Below are 22,390 nucleotides of genomic sequence, written 5' to 3'. Positions count from 1 at the left end.
TACTTACGTACTTAAGATTAAAAATAGTTTCATTTTTATTTATAGATAAATGTGGCAGAATAAAAGACATCAGAGATTTTACGAAATAGTACCAAATAGGATAGGGATACCACGAAATCACAGAAGATGTATAATATATTTTATTCTTCCTGTCTTTGTTTTTTCAATTTTAATATATTATGTTTATACATTTGTGTGTATATTTAACGATATATATTAAACTCAAAGGTGACTGATATAGTGATCTATCGACGTATCGGGCTGAAATTTGGCATGCAGGTAGATGTCATAACGTAGGCATCCCCTAAGAAAGGATTTTAGAAAATTCATCTTCTAAAGGGGTTAAATAGGGGATGGAAACTTATACCATGAAAATTTATCTTTTCCACGCAAGCGAAGCTGCGGGCAACAGCTAGTTACAAATATGAATAGTTTTTAATTAGATATTAATATCACCTCAAGTTAACGACACAGCTAATCTCGTTCCTCATTATTTAATGACCATCCAATAGGATGCCATTCAGTCGCTTGCGCATTCAGTGTTCATTGTCGTACACTTAGCAGTGACCTAGTGATCAGTTCGTTCAGTTCTTTCGTATTAAACATACCTATGTAAAAATAAAATACAAAAATTATCTGAAAAGCGCACGAAAACATCGTAAATTACAAAAAATTTTACGTTATACGAACATTCCAATTATTTTTTTTCAAAAATTTGTAAATACAGAAAAATGTGTTTAAGATAATATTAGTGATACTTTCAAAATGAGTGTATCTGTCAGTGACGAAACGAAAGATTTGGATGATGTGTTGAATAAATTCGGTATTTTCAAGAAATATCATCGGCAGAAGTTATTTTTGTTGTTCATAGCTTTTGCGAGCAATAGCCTGTATTGCAATCAATTCATATTTATTACGGAGCCTGTGCAATATAGGTAATTATATTTTTTTAATATAGTACATTGTCCAATATAGGTAAGTATTGTATTAAAAATGTTTTTATATTGATAGACAGGTTGTATCAAGTAAGTTAATATCAAATTTGACTGGCCCTGCCTTCCAAGCCACTGGTCGTGGGTTTGATTCCCACACCAAATATTTGTGTGATGAACATAGATGTTTGCTCTGTATCTGGGTGTTAATTATCTATATAAGTATTTATTTAAAATTATATATTATGTATGTTTATCAGCCATCTGGTTTCCATAACACAAGCGAAAGCTTAAGTAATATGGGATCAGATTGTGCCGTGTGTGAAAATTGTAAAAAAAAATGATCTGCTATTCGGAATTATGTTTAAATGTAGTCTAATCGTTGATTGAGATATATGAATATTAAGTGCTTTTTAACGGATTTTAAATGGACCATTGGCAGGCCCCCTGATATCGAAGGGCTTACATAGGTACCTAAACCCTCTCAGTAGGGATATAGATAGTAGATATCTATATAATGCATACATAGATAATTGTTTTCTAATATTAAACTTCCGAGTCTACAAGTAATTGTTGTTTTCCTTCAATATATAATGATACTTTTTATTTTTGTATAATATGTACAACATAAAACAACTTTTTCTTGTATTACAATTAATTAATAAACAACTTTAAAAACAAAGGCATTCGAGATTCGAAATATGATTATTGATTAATAAATGGAGAATGAAATGAGTCTACTGAAAATTTTCGATATAATATTGTATTTTTTATATAGGTATCTACTGTGAGTTAAACAAAAAATTTACAAAATATGGCCGAATCCTATGACGAAGATATGTAATATTTTATGTAGTCTAATAATTTGGCCTTTTAATAATTCATCCAAAAATATCATAACGAATGCCAGGCATTTAATATTTCTGCATATTTTTCCTTATCAACAACGTATTATAACTCAAAACGCATAAATGTTATTACGTCTTTATTGGCTGGAATCTAATCGAACAGCTTGGTTTTTATTATTTTGAATTATATTATTACATTAATATTAATATTTCTAGCCACATCATTGGTATCTACAATGGATAAAGTGTGAATGTAGAGCCGAGGGAACGGGTTCAATTCCTAGTGGATATTGAAAACACTTCAGTCTTATTACTGTGGACACAGAAGGCTGGTCACCTGCATACATGTCCGTAAAGAAAATTGAACCTTAAAACAGATGTATAATATTGCATTTGACCCTAAGCCCATACCGGACTAAACGCACATACGCGTCCAATTATTATACCTACTTTACACCAAAACTATTTCTAACTAGCTTCCGCCCGCGACTCCGTCCGCGCGGATGTCGGTCTTCGCGTGGATGGTTTATATTTTCTCCATTTTGAGTAACTCTGAAAATGATATCTTATAAATATCTATTGGACCCAAATACGGCTAGGCCTATAATAATACGCAACGTGTGTTCGCGGTTCTAAGGAACAACGTCTATGGATAAAACTGAAAAATTAAGATTATTTTTTTTTCTACGCATTTTTCTAGGATAAAAAGTATCCTATTTTACGCCCAGGATAATAAGGTATAATTATACCAAGTTTCATCGAAATCGAACCGGTAGTTTTCACGTGATGTCTTCACATACAGACAGACAGACAGACAGACAGACAGACAGACAGACAAAAATTTTTTAATCACATATTTGGGTTTGGTATCGATCCAGTAACACCCCCTGCTATTTATTTTTTTAATATTTTCAATGTACAGAATTGACCCTTCTACAGATTTATTATATGTATAGATTATAAAGCATGAGAATGTTAATAAACTGTACAAAATATCTCGAGAAACAGAAGTCTGCAGAAAACTATATAAACAAAATAAAAATAAACAATTGATCTTCGAGATATGACTGAATAATTGCATGGCAAGTTAATAAAAAAAATAAATAAGTACAAGTATATAAAAGATAACACAAATTTCAATGTTTTCTTACTTTAATATAATAACATTCACTACGTGCATTCATAAAGATTTTTATGATGTACGTATGGCACATATTTTAATCCCCTATTCCCTTAGCCTCTTACAGCATAGTGACAAATTTCAGGTCGATCGGTCCGTGCCGATAGTTTGGGCTGTGCGTTTATAGATTAGCCAGGCACGTGGCTATATACCCAGTTCAAAAATTATCGGCTAGACAGTGTTGTCATGATAAACCTTGTCAAACACACATGACATTGGGTGGCATTCAACTCAGTTTTTGCATAGTCATTGCATGATATAATATTTTATAAGCCACTTGTAAACAAACAAAATAAAATGTAGTTTATATGATATGAAGAATTGTAGAGCCTTTTTGAAAATGAATATAAAATAACCGCTATGGCGAAAGAAGATGCTCATACATAATTCCACGTTTAATAAATAAATTAGATAATAACATTAAAAATAAAATAAACTGTTAACCGTCAATTAAAATCATACTATGTATATATCACTGTAGATACGAGTTCACACTCGTATACGCAGTGGATGGGAATGGCTCGTTACGTCGCCAGTATCTAGGGTAAACACACGTCCGCTCACGCCCGAGGCTGCTGCGTGACTGTGTTCCCCACTACCCGCGAACCCGAGACATCCGGGGATATAGTACCTATACTTTACTCAAACACTACATCCCTTCCTTATTCTATTTTTTCTTTTATTTAAATATAATTGTTTACAACAAACATACATTATAGAAAGCTATCAGACTGATTTAGTTAGGTATTTCCTTAGCGGTATTCTTCGCTTTCATTTACATCACCGTTGTCTCCACCTCTATCCTGAACTTTCTGGACCGCTTCCATTCCATTCCCCCTCTGTTTTTATTAAGTCACATTACTTCTATGCTTTTGGCTAGTATCCACATTTCTGACAAGTACGTATCCACCTTCTAATCGTTCTACACTGTTTCGAGTTGATTTAAAGTTTGCTGTCAGTTTGTTACGCTTCTTCATCAAATTCAAATTCAAAATTCAAATTATATTTATTTGCAAGAATGTAGTACAAATTATAGATCTTTAAATTACAATATTATGTGGCTAACACATTCTACCCAATACCCATTGATTGGGTGTGCAAATATTAAACAGAAAGTTGATTAGTCTAATTATTATTTAAATATACACACAATTCAATTTTCACAATTACACGAACGCACTACGATTTACACGATTAAATCACACACTTATCACACAATCTTCTCACTTCAAAGTCATAAATTCTTCAATGTCATAAAATTGTTTTAACATTAGCAAGTTCGTCAGTTTATTTTTGAAAAGATTTACTGGTAGTTCCTTGAAATTGTCCGGTATTTTGTTATATATTTTAATAGCCATAAATATTACACTGTTTTTAGCTTTCTTGATTCTACATCTCCTTTACATATACTTTATCACCTGTTATTGACCTCAAAATCACCTCTTTCTATCTGTATGTTATTTTCTATTGTTTTTTAATTCCTGTCCCTAACATCGGAATTGTCAAATTCTTGTTCGTTATACAACCGAGAGGAAATTTTATCTTTATTTTCTGTCTTCCAGAGAATGTCCTTGTTTTCCAAAAGAATTTCATTTCATCAGTTGTTCTTCCGAGCTTGTTTGTATATTCAACTTTCCAGCTTGGTTCCGCAGTTTTCCTACAACTTCTCGAATATCTCTCCTTCTTCCTGTTATGTTATGTTATGTTTGTTGAACATATACCTTTCGATAATTAAAAACACAAACCCAACATTTATTCATTCAATAAGACTTCTTCTAGAAGCTCTTTTGAACCGTCGTAACATAATTTCACACTTTACCACCAATTCGGAAAGCAGCATCCATGAATGGAACCGGCAAGAAACTCTTTAGCTGCTCCTCTAACATCATGACAATATAAAATTTTAATTTAACATAACAGTAGGGTATGTAAATATAACATAATGATGATGCCAAAGAACTGTCCCGTGGATCCCACGCGACAAGCCTCCATGGCTTTTCATTCTCCATAATACATATTATATTCCTTAATGCTGTACTAGGCTCACTGAACTAATACGTTTTATATTTAAGTTTTAAAATTACCAATATTAAACTCTTTAATTCTATCAGGAGTTCTATTCCAAAAGAGTTATATATATTATATCTTGACCCATTAGATAGCCGGAAAAATAGCATGTCAATTTTATTTTTGTTCCTTATATGATAACAATGTCCATCTCCTTCTCTTGAGTATAAGTCAGTATTATTGCGTATATTTAAAACGTTATTAAAATTTAATTATATACTGTGAAGGTACAGTAAGGATGCCAGTATCTCTTAGTGAGTCCCGAGCACGTAATTTATATAAATGCGTATGGACCATTTGTGTAATATAAAAACAGTTTCAATATCTGCTGCCAAGCCAAGCCAGCCCCATAGTAACCTTATGCCATGAAAGTAGTTAATAAACCAATCTAGTCGTATCTTTATCCGTGAAATGATGCCTCATGTTCCGAACTGTACGCAGCTGAGCTGGTGTCCTAGCAGCGGCAGTGCTAACATAGACTCCCCATTGTAGCTTCTCGTCTTATTTTCCTATAGCTGTGGCAAATAACTACACCGACTCCTTCAGAATCAGTTACATATATTTCAGGTAGACTGTAAATAGTCTCCTGTAACTCAGATCCATTAACAATAACAAAGTGGCCCTATTCTTTTCGGCGCCTTTCGCGCATCCAAGAAAATCCAAGAACACCCTTTCCATCTTTTCCAACAAAAAGCAAGTGTTGTATTGTCATCTTCTAGGTCGAGTATACCAGGAGGGAAAGTAAGTTAGTCATTCTTTAGTCCAATAGGCACAACCTAAAATCAGGTTTGATTTCATGTGATAACACCGGTACGTATGCTTTACATTAATATAATGAAGGCTCATACTGCCTACAGCTAACAATTACGTACAATTTACCATTTATGAAGGCCATTTATATAGCCTATATAACAAATAACGCACGATTTACAATTTATGAAGGCTCGTACAGCCTATGTCACCAATCACGTACGATTTACATTTAATGAAGGCTCGTACAGCCTATGTCACCAATAACGCACGATTTACATTTAATGAAGGCTCGTACTGCCTATACAACCAATCACGCACGATTTACATTTAATGAAGGCTCGTACTGCCTATGTCACCAATCACGCACGATTTACATTTAATGAAGGCTCGTACTGCCTATACAACCAATCACGCACGATTTACATTTAATGAAGGCTCGTACTGCCTATACAACCAATCACGCACGATTTACATTTAATGAAGGCTCGTACTGCCTATACAACCAATCACGCACGATTTACATTTAATGAAGGCTCGTACTGCCTATACAACCAATCACGCACGATTTACATTTAATGAAGGCTCGTACTGCCTATACAACCAATCACGCACGATTTACATTTAATGAAGGCTCGTACTGCCTATACAACCAATCACGCACGATTTACATTTAATGAAGGCTCGTACTGCCTATGTCACCAATCACGCACGATTTTCATTTAATGAAGGCTCGTACTGCCTATGTCACCAATCACGCACGATTTACATTTAATGAAGGCTCGTACTGCCTATACAACCAATCACGCACGATTTACATTTAATGAAGGCTCGTACTGCCTATACAACCAATCACGCACGATTTACATTTAATGAAGGCTCGTACTGCCTATACAACCAATCACGCACGATTTACATTTAATGAAGGCTCGTACTGCCTATACAACCAATCACGCACGATTTACATTTAATGAAGGCTCGTACTGCCTATGTCACCAATCACGCACGATTTTCATTTAATGAAGGCTCGTACTGCCTATGTCACCAATCACGCACGATTTACATTTAATGAAGGCTCGTACTGCCTATACAACCAATCACGCACGATTTACATTTAATGAAGGCTCGTACTGCCTATACAACCAATCACGCACGATTTACATTTAATGAAGGCTCGTACTGCCTATACAACCAATCACGCACGATTTACATTTAATGAAGGCTCGTACTGCCTATACATCTTGCATAAACAATAATTTTATTCATTATTATTATTTTAAATTTGATTTGCACCCAGTGTGCAGTCTCGTCTAACTTGAAGATAGGATAGGTTACATTTCAGTTTATAGTCGCAAAAATATACATATATTATATATATTTTTTTTAATTATTTGACAGTCAGTTCTCTGTGTATCTGTTAACTCCAATCGATACTTACATAATATGGCGGCATCTATTGACTGGATTGAGTAAGTATTCAATAGATGGCGCTATTTAATAATTAGAAGACTACGCGTTTGACCGTTCATATTCGTAATTAAGACAACGTCTGTCGGGTCAACCAGTATGTATAATGTATATATTTATCGAATATAAAATTAATATTTACAATTGCATGCTTAATATTAAGCGAAATACGTAGATCAAGCGTAGATCAATTATAGGTAAAGTTATATCTTTCTTTTGGAAACTACTTACATAATATTATTTTATTTCATTTAGTCGGTAGACAATTATATAGCTATAAGATACTACAGTACAGTTAATAGATTTTGTATCCAGTAAGTATAAGTTGTAGTACCTACATAAAACTTCCGACTAAATACTCTAAATAGTTTTATGGCCATACAAATGTGTACAGCGGGTACTGTGCAGTGTGCACGCGTAAAGAGTGTTATAGTGTAATAATAAATAATAAAAATACTTTATTGTACACACAGATGAAGTTGACAGAAAGACAATAAATAACAGCAAAAGAGGTTATGGTACAGTAGGCGGATATTATATGAATTAAGTATAATATTTGAACAACTTATACGTAGAAGAGGAATTAGTTATGTCTTCATTTACTTTTTACGACAACATATTATATAAACAAATATATGTCTGTCTCTATCTCTGCTAGAAAAACACAGTGTCATATAGGTAATATTTATTAGAAAAGTATTGCATCCGTACAGTCACGTGGTCTCCTCTGAGCAGCCATACCCTTCAATTAATGGTTGCTGCTTTGCGGTAATCCTTTTTGCCGCTATTGCTATCATCATCATTTAGCCCATATACGTTCCCACTGCTGGGACACGGGCCTCCTATGAGGGTACAGGCCACAATCCACCACGCTGGCCAAGTGCGGGTTGGCGGATGACACATGTCGTCGAACTTTTTTTTTTTTTTTTTTTCTTCGACATGCTAGTGCTATATTTTCTTCTTTTTAATTTTATTTGATTATTAAGAATTGCATTTTTTCTTTATGGTGGCACATAAAGTTTTCTATTTCGAAACAAATCATCATGTCATATTTATTAATTGCTCTGATACCGACTATATTATAAAATATAATTATTATTTATAATAAGTAGTTACAGCCCTATAAATGTACATATTATTTACTATTATAAAACAGAGCGCAGCAATTACATAATTAAATCATAATATTTAATACAATCTACAAAATTTATGATACAAAATCATTGGCCGCTTTGTTTGGCTTATTTAACCTCATGTTGGTAACTACATAATATAATAACTTTGGCAGACAGTGCACGTACTTAGCACCGCGTAGCTTTAGTGTCACGCTCTGCTCATGTCACACAGATTGACTAGTGCCTCGCTAAGCAAAGCCCTATACACCAACGCGTAGCCTAAAAACTCGCAAACCATTAACTTAAGAAACTATTGCATTACCACCGATCCCTGATAAGTATGCGAACCAAATCTGCCCGTTCAAAATGGGTTAAAATCTAGTCTGAAGGACTAACTTAATACAAGTAGGTGAAGCTATTAAGAGCATGTTATAAAGAGAAATCATTTAGCAGAATATCATTGTTTGTGTCATGAGTAGGTATATAAGTAAGAATTATCATAATACAATAATTTTGTACACGCTAGGTTTTTTCCTAACTATTAATATCCGTTTTACAATAATTATATACTTACTCAAATACATTAGAACGCAAATATTTTGTCGGACACTAATATAAATTTTATGAAAATTATAACTTTAGACGTCAAGCGTCTGAGTAGGTACACCCAGCGCTGGCGCTTGGTAATCTCTTTAGCAGTATAGTTACTGCGCATTACAACCATAGAAAATATTCTGGTACAACACATTTGACATATTAGCACGGCGTCAGGTTAGTGTTACGTTTTAATTATGTGCCTTGACGTCGCGTACGTACGCATCCTATGTGTCAAACTCAAAGCCTAAATCATGTTTATCGCTTACGACTTGAACAAAAGCAAAACGTAACGTAATTAACATTAGTAATCTACCTCCCTTATTTTTATAAATTCTAAGAATAATTATTTAAAATTATAAGTCTGACCTTTATCCTCGTCGCCAAATGTAGATACGAGTTCACACTCGTATACGCAGTGGATGGGAATGGCTCGTTACGTCGCCAGTATCTAGGGTAAACACACGTCCGCTCACGCCCGAGGCTGCTGCGTGACTGTGTTCCCCACTACCCGCGAACCCGAGACATCCGGGGATATAGTACCTATACTTTACTCAAACACTACAATCACGTTTATAAAGACTCGGCCAGCACAGTAGGTGATCGCAAAAAAATTTTTCCACAAGTACCCTATTGTACATCATATTTTTTCTGTTGTGTAATTTACTTGCCATCTTAATGTATTTTTCAATGTAATTTCATATGTAATGTAACAAAATTTATATTAATCTATCTAGTATTTGTTTGACGTCTAGAATGCATGTGCACCACGATCAAATCGTGTCGATTTATGTGGTGTTTATTCTGTATGCCCAATGTATGTTTATTTTTCTATCAATAAATGGTTTAAAAAAAAAAAATATTGGCTTTTTTGGTTTTCTATTCTGATGACAATTTGGCTCGCTCACGATACTATAAAAGAAAATATCAATAATATACATTAAAAATTAATATGTGTGAACATTTGTGTATGTACTTGTGTACCAAACGTGCACAATTTAACATTTTTAAGAACACCTTTATCTACCGATATTTATATCCATTTTATATTTTTATATCATTGATAAGACGACAGTGAGATTTTTTTAAATCGGTCCTGTCAATTATTATTACATAGATAAAATAGATTGAAAAAACCACGTAATAGCAATAAGAGCCATCGCGCACGAGCAACTTTGTCTCCGCAACTATTTTGTCTCTCCACCCATGGGCTAGTATTGCACGCACGTAGCGACGCAACTCCCCATACAATTAATGGGAGAGACAAAATAGTTGCGGAGACAAAGTTGCTCGTGCGCGCTGGCTCTAAAAATGAAAATAAATTATTAATTAACAAAAAATAATTAATCAAATTATTAGTAGTTCTGTGATCATTAAGTATTTCTAGATTTAATGGTGTTCATTAACATAACATTGGTGTTCCACAAGGATCTATTTTAGGACCCTTCTTGTTCTTGGTATATATCAATGATCTACCTTATTATTTACAGGATAGGTGTGAAATAGTTCTGTTTGCAGATGATACCTCATTAATATTCAATGTGGATAGGCATAACCCAAATGTTGACGAAGTGAACAGTACTCTTTTACACATATCCGACTGGTTTACTGCTAATAATTTATTATTAAATGCCAAAAAAACAACTTGTGTTGAATTTTTACTACCTAACGTTAAAAAGTTGAGCAGAAATATTACCTTGAACGGGGAGGTATTACACCCTACAGAATCGACTGTATTTCTTGGGTTAACATTGGACGAGAAACTACAGTGGGGAGCCCATGTCAACACCGCTGCAGGTAAGCTCAGTTCAGCAGCATATGCAGTCCGAAAGGTAAGGCATCTCACCGATGAAGATACAGCTAGATTGGTTTATTTCAGCTACTTTCATAGTATTATGTCCTATGGAATTCTACTATGGGGCAGGGCAGCAGATATAGAAACTATATTTATCTTACAGAAAAGAGCCATTCGCTCTATATATAATTTACGTGCTCGGGACTCACTAAGAGATCTCTTTAAGAATACTGGTATACTTACTCTACCATCACAGTATATATTTAATAATATTTTGCATGTACACAAAAACGCCGACTTACACACAAGAGTAGGAGATAGACACTGTTATGGCACAAGGAACAGAAATAGAATTGAAATACCATTTTTCCGATTAGCTAAAGTTAAAAATTCATTTATGGGTCAAGGTATACGCTTTTACAATAGAATTCCTCATAATATTAGAGAGTTTAGTAGTTCTAAATTTAAAACTTATATAAAAAATGTACTAGTTCAGAGAGCGTACTACAGTATTCAGGAATATATGGACGATAAAAACCCATGGAGGGTTGTCGCGTAAAAACCACAGGACAGTTCTTTGTATATTATGATATATTATGTATTTAGATATAAGTTACATATTATGTAATATCGACATGATTTTAAAAGAGCAACTATGGAGTTTCTTGCCGATTCTTCTCCATAGATCACTGCTTTCCGAATCGGTGGTAAATGTTAAAATAATTATGTAATGACGATTCGAAAGTGCTACTAAATAGTAGTCTAATTGAATAAATGAATGTTTGAGTTTGTTTGAGTTTGAAATGATAGCGATTTATGTCATTATTATTATTATGAAGACATGATTTTATTATACTATACAATTTATGGACAATATAAACTAAAAAAATGATCTGTCTTTATATAAGGCAAAGAATTGCTTTTTACGATTTCTCGATTTAACTTTTCAAAATTATTCAAATTTTATTTATTACTTTTTTATCAAGGAACTTATATCATTTTCTTCAAAGAAGAGCGAGCAAGAAACTCGGTAGTTGACCTTTTCGTACATTACTATTTATTTTATAATTATAATTATTTCAGGTGCAAAGAAGATGACTTCAGTCAATCTGTATGTAGTAGTAATTCGAGCGATGTTTGCACTGAGTGGATATATGAAGACGCCGACAGTTTTGTTGCCACGGTAATTATTTTAATTATCTATAAGTTAATAACTTGAACCTAATATTAATGATAAATATGAGAAAATAATAATTACGGAAGATTCTTATCCACCTCAATCCCATCAATCGTACTAATATTATAAATGTTGAAGTTTGAAGGTATGTGTAATATGTATTTGACTCTGTCACTGAACGGACTTTGATGATACTTGGCGGTGTTGTCGCGTGCCTATATAGATAACAGAATAGCGCATGAGCTGAAAAAATACTTGCTTTCGCCTGCAGGTTCACCTGCTGGTCCGCTGATGGGATCACGGATGAATTCTACACATACCCGTGGCCCTGTTGCGGCTTGACGGAACACAGTGGGGTTTTGGTCGGTAGGAATCCGACATAACCCACGGCCTCTTCCCCGGAGGCCGTGGGTATCTATGCAAGATTTCCCCACTAAAAAAATAAAAAAAAAGGTTCACCTGCTGGTGAAATTACGCGAATATTCAAACAAATTTCGTCTGGTACTTGTTAAATGATTTAAAATTGCATCAGAAATGTAATGCATAAAAATACATAAAAGCCACGCTGAAGTAGCCTCTGCCGTTCATAACTTGCCGTTCGTCAGTTCGAACTCTAATAGTTGCAAAACCAAACGATAAATATCTTCTTCACATTACATATTCTTATAATGCATAAATCGGTTCTAGACGAGGAAATATTAATATTAAGTTATAATTGCAGTTTGACCTCGCCTGTCAGGATTGGAAGCGAACTCTTGTGGGCTCCGCGCATAACTTTGGTTACATGGTTGGTCTGCTTATTGTTGGACCCATGTCTGATAGGTATGGATAAATAATAAACTATATGTAGTTAATTATTTTTTTTACAAAATGGAAGAAAAAAGCTGTTAAGTTTGTCAGTTATAAACAAAATTTTAATGGTGTGCATGGGAGGCACCAGCTAATAAATAAATATTTGTCCTATTGGATTATGATTATAATCTGGTTACGATCCACAGATGAAATAAGACGAATTATGTTATGTAATGACCTTGATTGATTGATTCACATTATATTTAGTTCAGGATATATCGCCCATTTTTGCAAGTGACTACTATCAAGCTGATTTTCCGTTTGTAGCTTTATTTTGATGAGACACCGAATAATTTCGTGTACGAAACTCTCGATTGTGGTAGCTAACAGAGATAACAAGGATAAAATTTTTTGATTTGATGGTTCTCAAATATTTATTACGCAATTTGTAGGACAATATGTCTGTTGAATTATATAAACATTAACTAAGTGAAAACAAAAAAATCAGCTTGTTAGTAATCATTTATAATGACCTCGTTATCGATACACTTTGGAAAGGGGGACTCTTTGAACCAACCATAGATTTTGTAGGACAAATATTTTTTCGAATAATTTAGGTAATTATCTTGAGATTGAACAAAAAAAAATCAGTTAGTAATAAATATTTGAGAACCATCAAATCAAAATTTTTTATCCTTGTTATCTCTGTTAGCTACCACAATCGAGACTTTCGTACACGAAATTATTGGGCGTCTCATCAAAATAAAGCTACAAACGGAAAATTAGCTTGATAGTAGTCACTTGCAAAAATGGGCGATGTATCCTGAACTAATTTATTTATCATCCCAACACGAGGAAAGAGCACTACAATATAATATGTCCGAGAAACGATTTGCTTATTAATATCCATATATTTTTGTTGAATATAAATATTTTATTTATTTATTTATTTATTACATTAAACAGTTAAGTTAGGTAAACACAATATTAGGTATATAACACATTAAAATTTAAAAAAAATGGTATAATCGACAGGTTCGGTCGAAAAGCCGCCATAGTTGCTACAGGCGTGTTAGGGGGAATCATCGGAGTGCTAAGGAGTTTTACCCTCTGGTACTGGGTCTACGTAGCGCTGGAGTTTCTGGAGGCTTGCATTGGGGACATCTGCTCCCCGGCTTTTGTTTTATGTATGTTCATGTGATTCCTAATAATATTATTATGTAAGTTTGTTTGTTACGATTTCACGCAAAAACTACGAAGCCGATCTGGATGAAATTTGGTACAAAGATAGGTTGAGACCTTAGAAGGGACAAAAGATAGGTTTTAACGGGAAACGGGAACTATGCGGGGTTTTCTTTGAAAACGCGGGATAGATTTTTAGATTTCCGCCCGCGGCTTCAACTGCTTCACCTTTCACAAGCTATTAATGTACCTAGGTATAAATGTATATTTTTGAGTTAGATTTTTTTAAGAATATTATTTTTTACACGTTTTAAATTGAAATGTGTTGATGAGTTCTAAGTAATTAAAACTGCAATTTATTGATTGCAAATTGTAATTTTCAATAAATATGTTAATGCAAGTGTTTCACTTAAATATTAACATAATTTCGTTTTGTATTTGTAGTTTTGTACGTACATTAAAATTTATGCACTTTTTACCTTTTCCTCAGAACCTTTAATAAAATTGTTATACTTACTTTGAAACTGCAACTTACCTACACAATTTTAAATCAATGATATTTACAGCATTCAACATAATAAGTTTATATACTAATAACAGCTAATCTCTAATCTCGGGAACTACAGGTCCGATTTGAAAAATTCTTTCGGTGTTAGATAACCCATTTATCGAGAAAGGCTATAGGCTCTATATCATCACGCTAAGACCAACATGAGCGGAGAAATGTGGGTGAAACCGCGGGGAACAGCTAGTTATACATAATAACCATCAATATGGTAAACTCTATGAAAATATTACATCGTAAAACGTTCTTTGCAGCTTTAGAAATAGTAGCAAAGAAGAAGCGTCTCTTATTCAACATGATAGGGAGTCTCGGGTATGCTGTGGGGGGAACAGCCCTTGCATTGGTCGCCTGGCTCGTGCCAAGTTGGCGATGGCTTCTCCGTACCATTTATACCCCAGCCTTACTCTTCATATTCTACATCTTCCTTCTTGACGAAAGCCCAAGATGGCATCTATCAAATGGGAGAAAGGAAAAAGCTGCAAAGATACTAGAAAAAGCAGCAGCGACCAATAAAATCAAGCTAGACCAAAATACGCTCGATAATTTGAACTGTGAAGTAAACGAAAGTACGAACTTCAAAGAAGTGGTAATGGGTACCTTGAAGTCCAGTAAATTACGGATCAGGTTTTTCGTATGTTTGGTCTGGTGGACCACATCTACATTTGTTAACTATGGGATGGTGCTGAATTCTATAAGTTTACAGGGAAATAAGTATTTGAACTTTGCACTGACGCAAATTATAGATATTCCTGGTATGGTCTTTATAACGTATATCTTGGTACGGTTTAAGAGGAAGAAGCCGTTGATGTTTTGCTTTGCGATGGGCGCTGTGTTGTGCTTGTCTCAGCCGTTTATACCGACTGGTAAGTAAATAATTATATGTTAGAATTAATCCTAAACGTTTTATACGATCTTTTGGTTTATGTAAGGTAATAATATTGAGACAATTATAATTTTTACAAATAGGTTTAAACCACTTTTGATATTATACAGATTAAATATAGACCAGTCGAACTTTTCTTGGCATTTGTATCAATAAAAAAAGGAACTTAAGAATTAAAATTATTTTAAAGATGGAACTGAATTCAAGAAAAAGATGATGATATATTCAATTAACGTTCAAGTTTTTCAAATTGGTAAAACCAGTACTTTGTTGCACGCTACTGATAATGCTAAATAGGTATACCAAGTTATCTATATACCATTAAAACGTAATGGAAAATAAATGTGTAGAAGATCACGTTTTTGTTACGGTTACAATAATATAAACTATTATTATACAGGTTTTTTTATCCAATAAATTGTCTTTCGCAATACTAGAGTCATTATGACTCTATGATTGTTATGTACTTTAAAATATGTAAGCATGTTGAGTTATCTAGTTTTAATTATCTTTCAATTATATTTTAGAATGCGATTGATTGTTCTTGAATTCAAATAAATAATTCCAATTAAGTACATTTTATAAAATATTTCTATTTAACTTGTACTGCAATCTTACATAAATACGAGAGCACTTTATCAGGTACATATAGGTGAGGGTAATTATATTAATTTTTCATAAAACTACGATTATTTATAGGAGAAAGTAAATAGAACCAGCATCTTTACTTTATTTATCTACCCTTTCTTTCTGTTTCTAAACCATTGTCTTGTTTCAACAGATCTACCCTGGCTGTCTATCACATTCTACATGGCAGGGAAGTTGATGTCCTCTTTCTACTTCAATATTACATATCTGTATACGTCAGAATTGTTTCCAACTTATACGAGGAACTCCATGCATGCGCTGTGCTCGTCTTTGGGAAGAGTGGGGTCCTTGGTTGCACAGCAAACACCGCTTTTGGTAAGTTACGAGTTATAGACGAATGACTGGTTTTGCTTTGTATTATGTTATCAGCAAAATCTGTTCGTCATATTGTTTATCAGAAACATCTCTGTTATATTGACGTAAATTTTCATACATTATGATACTTTTAACTGATGAGCTCAACATAATAGTGGATCCAACTTAAGCTCCGCGGTTTTACCCGCAGTACTCCGTTGGTCAGCGAGATGATATATAGCCTTCCTCGATAAATGGGCTATACAATAATATATGACCAGTAGTTCCCGAGATTAGCGCGTTCAAACAAACAAACAAAGTCTTCAGCTATAATATTTGTATAGATAACCAGATATTTAACTGAAGCATGTTTCTATCTATTCTTAATTAAAGCTTTTCCCCTTTCAGACGATATACTGGGTAGGTCTACCAGCTTTTGTCTTCGGATCTGCGTCCCTCTTTGCCGGCTTAGTGACACTGCTCGTACCGGACGTGTCGGACGATTCTCTGCCAGACAACGTGAAGCAGGCTGAGGCGTTGGGCATGAAGGAGAAGAAGGCTGTACTGTGACGAATGAATTGTAGGGAAATTTGGTACAATAATGTTAGAAAGTTGGTAGAAATAGTTGTTTAGTGTTGTGGAAGATTGTTATTAAGAAAGAAGAAAGAAAGAAAGAAATTTATCGTCATTTTAAATAACCCCAGACCCTTCTAGACCACACATAAATGAGTAACAAATAAATAAAAAAACTTAAAAACTAATTCGAAAATAATTTACCAGATGAAAAAATATATAACTTCTGCGCGGTTCGTTTGTTGCTGACAAAAGGGGCTGACCCAGAAATACTATAAATATTGTCTGCCCTTATGTTATGTTTTGAAAGAGAATTTTACGGATGCAAAACAGACACTAAAATTAACAGTAGGTAGATGCTAAAAAAATACTTATAGCAAATTTATTAGGCATTTAAAAAAGTACGTTTTATCTAAATGATACTATGACCTTTGTCATCTCTATGCCCAACGAGTGAAATCTCATTTTGTAGGGAGTGAATGCAGTTCACATTAGTTTTACTGATCGATTTCCTTTACGTGTGGAAAGGTGATCAATCTTCGGAACAGGAAAGGTTTGTACGGTGGAAACAAAAAAAAGACGTGTCACGTGTGGCATTCGGGGACTGCCGCGGTAAAGCTATTGCATGCTATGCCTTCAAGCCACACCTCCGTGCCTGTCGGAGTGGGGAGCGTGAGGTTTTTCGTTACGCAATTTCTCGATTCGGTCCCCGCGCTCAAGGCCCGTGATAGAAGCTATGCAATAGCTTAAAAAGTATTGGTGGATATCTATATTAGCTGTATTTTATATTTGGCAAAGTTGACTCTTGTAAAAGTGAAAATACGTTTGTATGTGTATTGGCTAGGACCAAACGGCGGGATGAGTTTTAATGAAATTTGGTGGTAAAATAAACTACCATTTATTTTTTATTTAACTTTTAATTTTAACCCTTACTTACATTACGTGAAAGAGTCGCGGGGAAAATTTCTTACATAAAACCAAACTCGATACAAAATTCTTGTACATAAAATTAACCGGAAGGAAGTTAGCGCGGAAAGTTTTTTTTTTATTATTATTAATATCTCAAAAAATTGCTCCTTAAATGCTCCATCAGAATCAGTAATTGCTCCACTTCTATAATTATTAGTTTATTTATAATTAATTTAAAAAAAAATCCAAATACTGAAAACTTGATTTCCCTATAGAATGAAAAATATTCACTTTTCATAAAAAATTTTTTTCCAAAAAAATTGCTCCCGATTTGCTCTATCAATTACAAAAAAAATTATTTAATTTTGATAATTTTTACAATAATTAACTGAAAAACTATGTTTGCATAGTAAACTACTGCGCTGTGACGTCATCAATTATTGTCGTTGCGACGCATAAGGGCCATATTTACATGTATCAGCACTGCAGCGATATGTATAGACCTTAATGTTTATGTTTTCTTATTTATATTATTCACTAGATTTCCGCCCGCGGCTTCGCCCGCGTTTTCATAGGAAAACCCGCATAGTTCCCGTTCCCGTGGGATTACCGGGATAAAACCTATCCTATGTGTTAATCCAAGTTACGGTCTATATGTGTGCTAAATTTCATTGTAATCGGTTCAGTAGTATTTGCGTGAATGAGTAACAAACACACACACATCCTCACAAACTTTCGCATTTATTATATTACTAACGGTCCGCCCCGGCTTCGCCCGTGGTACATATTTCGCAATAAAAGGTAGCCTATGTTCTTTCTCAGGGTCTAAAGATTGTCTGTGCCAAATTTCATCAAAATCGGTATAGTAGTTTATGCGTGAAAACCATACATACATACATACAAACCTTTCCTCTTTATAATATTAGTATAGAAGTATAGATTATAGTAGGATGGTATTACTTAAAAGGTTATTAATTATTATCATGTAATTATTTGGTTCTGATCACAGATCACAGAAACTAAACAGTTCTGATGATAAGAATAATAAGAAATAATTATAATTTTTGTTTTATTGAGTCTTCAAGTTAGGATTGCAGGTTCGAATGATAATAATTTTTGTATACCATCGTATATATTACATATAACATAATATGGAGACATTTCATCATGTCCACAACAATATCAAGGTTCATCATCATCATCAGCCCATATACGTTCCCACTGCTGGGACACGGGCCTCCTATGAGGGTACAGGCCATAATCCACCGCGCTGGCCAAGTGCGTGTTGGCGGATGACACATGTCGTCGAACTTTTTTAAATTCTTCGACATGTCGGTTTCCTCACGATGTTTTCCTTCACCGTTCGAGCAGTGGTGATGTTACAACATGCGCAGATAAATTGAAAAATCAATTTAATTCCTGCGCGCTCGCCTGGTCTCGAACCCCGGACTTATCGATTCGAAGTCCGAGGTCTCACCACTGAGCCACCACACCACATATCAAGGTTAGTAATAAATATTTCTACTATCAATTATCATCAAAGTATTAAATCGGTAATAAGTATTTTTATAATTGAATTTGAATTTCTGTTTACTATAAGAAAAATTAATAGGCACTTTTTATTTTAGGGTGTGAAGGGATTCAGTCAAGGAGTTTTAAATTATTGAAGAGTGGTAATTATTTAGAAGTAGGGTTCGCGAAAAAATTGAGCCCTACTTTTATATAATCACCTGAAAATTTTTCACTTGAGTATAAATAATAAAATATGTGCTAATTAAATTAAATAAAAAAAGGTTTTACATACAAGACATAACTGCGTTAAAAACAACCGACTTCAAACTTGCACTTGCAACATTTACAAATACAGACAAAAATGCTCATAAAATAAAATACTGGGCCTATCCTAATAAAATTTTTATGGGACCAATTCGACACCATCCCGCATCGAACAAAAAAAGAATCACGTAAATGATTTATTAAATAATTCACAAAACACGAAGATTGAATTTGATATTTTTGGTTTTATGACATTCAAATGCTTTATAAATATAAATTTATAAATATAAAGAATATAAACATTCGATCACGAAATTATGCGGGTTCGAGTCCCGCCTCGTGATCGAATTTTTTCTATTCTTTATAAATTTATAAAACACGAAGATTTTAAAAATGTAACCAATGAACACAATCAATATTAGATTAATTGTAATGGTGTATAAAAAGTATTATGACCTATGGAAATCTACTATGGGGCAGGGCAGCAGATATAGAAACTATATTTATCTTACAGAAAAGAGCCATTCGCTCTATATATAATTTACGTGCTCGGGACTCGCTAAGAGATCTCTTTAAGAATACTGGTATCCTTACTGTACCATCACAGTATATATTTAATAATATTTTGCATGTACACAAAAACGCCGACTTACACACAACAGTAGGAGATAAACACTGTTATGGCACAAGGAACAGAAATAAAATTGAAATGCCATTTTACCGGTTAGCCAAAGTTAAAAATTCATTTATGGGTCTAGGTATACGCTTTTACAACAGAATTCCACATTGTATTAAAGAGTTTGGTAGTGCTAAATTCAGGTAAAACTCATGTAAAAAATATATTAGTTCAGAGAGCCTATTATAGCATTAAGATGATAGCAGATATGGAAGATGAAAATGATATATTATGAAGTTAGATATAAGTTACAGATTATGTAATATTGACATGATTTTAAAAGAGCAACTATTTATAATAATTAATTACCTTAAAATGACATTAATAAGTTTTATGCTGGGAATAATAATATTATTATTTAATACTTAGTACTTACCTTATGTTGCTATTAATTATACTCTAAGAATATCTAGGCGCCATATTTTAATTATTGAGTTTTCATCTAGCAAAATTTCAAGGAACAGATATTATTATGTACCTATTTAAATCATTCTTATTATAGGTATTTTTATAAACATTTCCCTACCCATCCCTAAACTCGTACGTTTATTCGTATTATTAAAACTTCAAGTAATTATCAATTAATTTGTGTTTCAGTCGTTTGTTTCATCTTTCGGTGTCAAGTTGCTATCGTTTGCGTTAGCGGGAACTACCTATGCGGGTTTTCCTTTGAAAACGCGGGCGAAGCCGCGGGCGCAAATCTAGTGAATAATATAAATAAGAAAACATAAACATTAAGGTCTATACATATCGCTGCAGTGCTGATAGTTTACTATGCAAACATAGTTTTTCAGTTAATTATTGTAAAAATTATCAAAATTAAATAATTTTTTTTGTAATTGATAGAGCAAATCGGGAGCAATTTTTTTGGAAAAAATTTTTTTATGAAAAGTGAATATTTTTCATTCTATAGGGAAATCAAGTTTTCAGTATTTGGATTTTTTTTAAATTAATTATAAATAAACTAATAATTATAGAAGTGGAGCAATTACTGATTCTGATGGAGCATTTAAGGAGCAATTTTTTTGCAAAAAAATTTTTTATGAAAAGTGAATATTTTTCATTCTATAGGGAAATCAAGTTTTCAGTATTTGGATTTTTTTAAAAATTAATTATAAATAAACTAATAATTATAGAAGTGGAGCAATTACTGATTCTGATGGAGCATTTAAGGAGCAATTTATTTGCAAAAAAATTTTTTATGAAAAGTGAATATTTTTCATTCTATAGGGAAATCAAGTTTTCAGTATTTGGATTTTTTTAAAAATTAATTATAAATAAACTAATAATTATAGAAGTGGAGCAATTACTGATTCTGATGGAGCATTTAAGGAGCAATTTTTTTGCAAAAAATTTTTTTATGAAAAGTGAATATTTTTCATTCTATAGGGAAATCAAGTTTTCAGTATTTGGATTTTTTTTAAATTAATTATAAATAAACTAATAATTATAGAAGTGGAGCAATTACTGATTCTGATGGAGCATTTAAGGAGCAATTTTTTTGCAAAAAAATTTTTTATGAAAAGTGAATATTTTTCATTCTATAGGGAAATCAAGTTTTCAGTATTTGGATTTTTTTAAAAATTAATTATAAATAAACTAATAATTATAGAAGTGGAGCAATTACTGATTCTGATGGAGCATTTAAGGAGCAATTTTTTTGCAAAAAAATTTTTTATGAAAAGTGTATATTTTTCATTCTATAGGGAAATCAAGTTTTCAGTATTTGGATTTTTTTTAAAATTAATTACAAATAAACTAATAATTATAGAAGTGGAGCAATTACTGATTCTGATGGAGCATTTAAGGAGCAATTTTTTGAGATATTAATAATTAAAAAAAAAAAACTTTCCGCGCTAACTTCCTTCCGGTATAAAATTACCCGTAGATTTATTACAATATAATATAATAATATTTTTAACAATGAGTTGCCATATTTTCATATACTAATGAGATTCTTGTTTCTTTTGTTATATCTATTGTTAAGTTAGTTGTACATCTGGGCCCGCTTATAATGTTGTCTTTAATTATAATAAGTGTTGTATTATACTGAATATTTATTTTCATCGTTGTTTTATTTAATGTTTACAATGTTATACATTTCTTTTACAATGTTTGTTCAAATGTAGTTATTAATTTATTAACACGGAGGAGGGACTTACCTCAT

The 22,390-nt window shown here is 33.0% G+C and overlaps 1 protein-coding gene across 1 annotated transcript; it reads left to right on the top strand.

The window, feature by feature from the left end:
• Positions 1-556: 556 nt before the first annotated feature.
• On the top strand, positions 557-16,934 carry LOC123691824 (organic cation transporter protein-like). Its single transcript, XM_045636397.1, has 7 exons — positions 557-935; positions 11,832-11,931; positions 12,647-12,747; positions 13,753-13,904; positions 14,719-15,327; positions 16,129-16,310; positions 16,698-16,934. Exons 1-7 carry the CDS (start codon positions 766-768, stop codon positions 16,857-16,859), a joined length of 1,476 nt encoding a protein of 491 aa, XP_045492353.1. The 5' UTR covers positions 557-765; the 3' UTR covers positions 16,860-16,934.
• The last annotated feature ends 5,456 nt before the right edge of the window (positions 16,935-22,390 follow it).

This window comes from Colias croceus, chromosome 5 (assembly GCF_905220415.1).
Source record: "Colias croceus chromosome 5, ilColCroc2.1".
NCBI lineage: Eukaryota > Metazoa > Arthropoda > Insecta > Lepidoptera > Pieridae > Colias > Colias croceus.
Note: the sequence above shows the minus strand (reverse complement) of the source record. Positions and strands in the feature narration are given on the sequence as shown.

Coding starts and splice junctions, on each gene's coding strand:
- LOC123691824 (XM_045636397.1), top strand. CDS start 766: ATGAGTGTATCTGTCAGTGACGAAACGAAAGATTTGGATGATGTGTTG. Junction 936..11,831: donor ACGGAGCCTGTGCAATATAG/GTAATTATATTT, acceptor TAATTATTTCAG/GTGCAAAGAAGATGACTTCA. Junction 13,905..14,718: donor CTCCCCGGCTTTTGTTTTAT/GTATGTTCATGT, acceptor CGTTCTTTGCAG/CTTTAGAAATAGTAGCAAAG.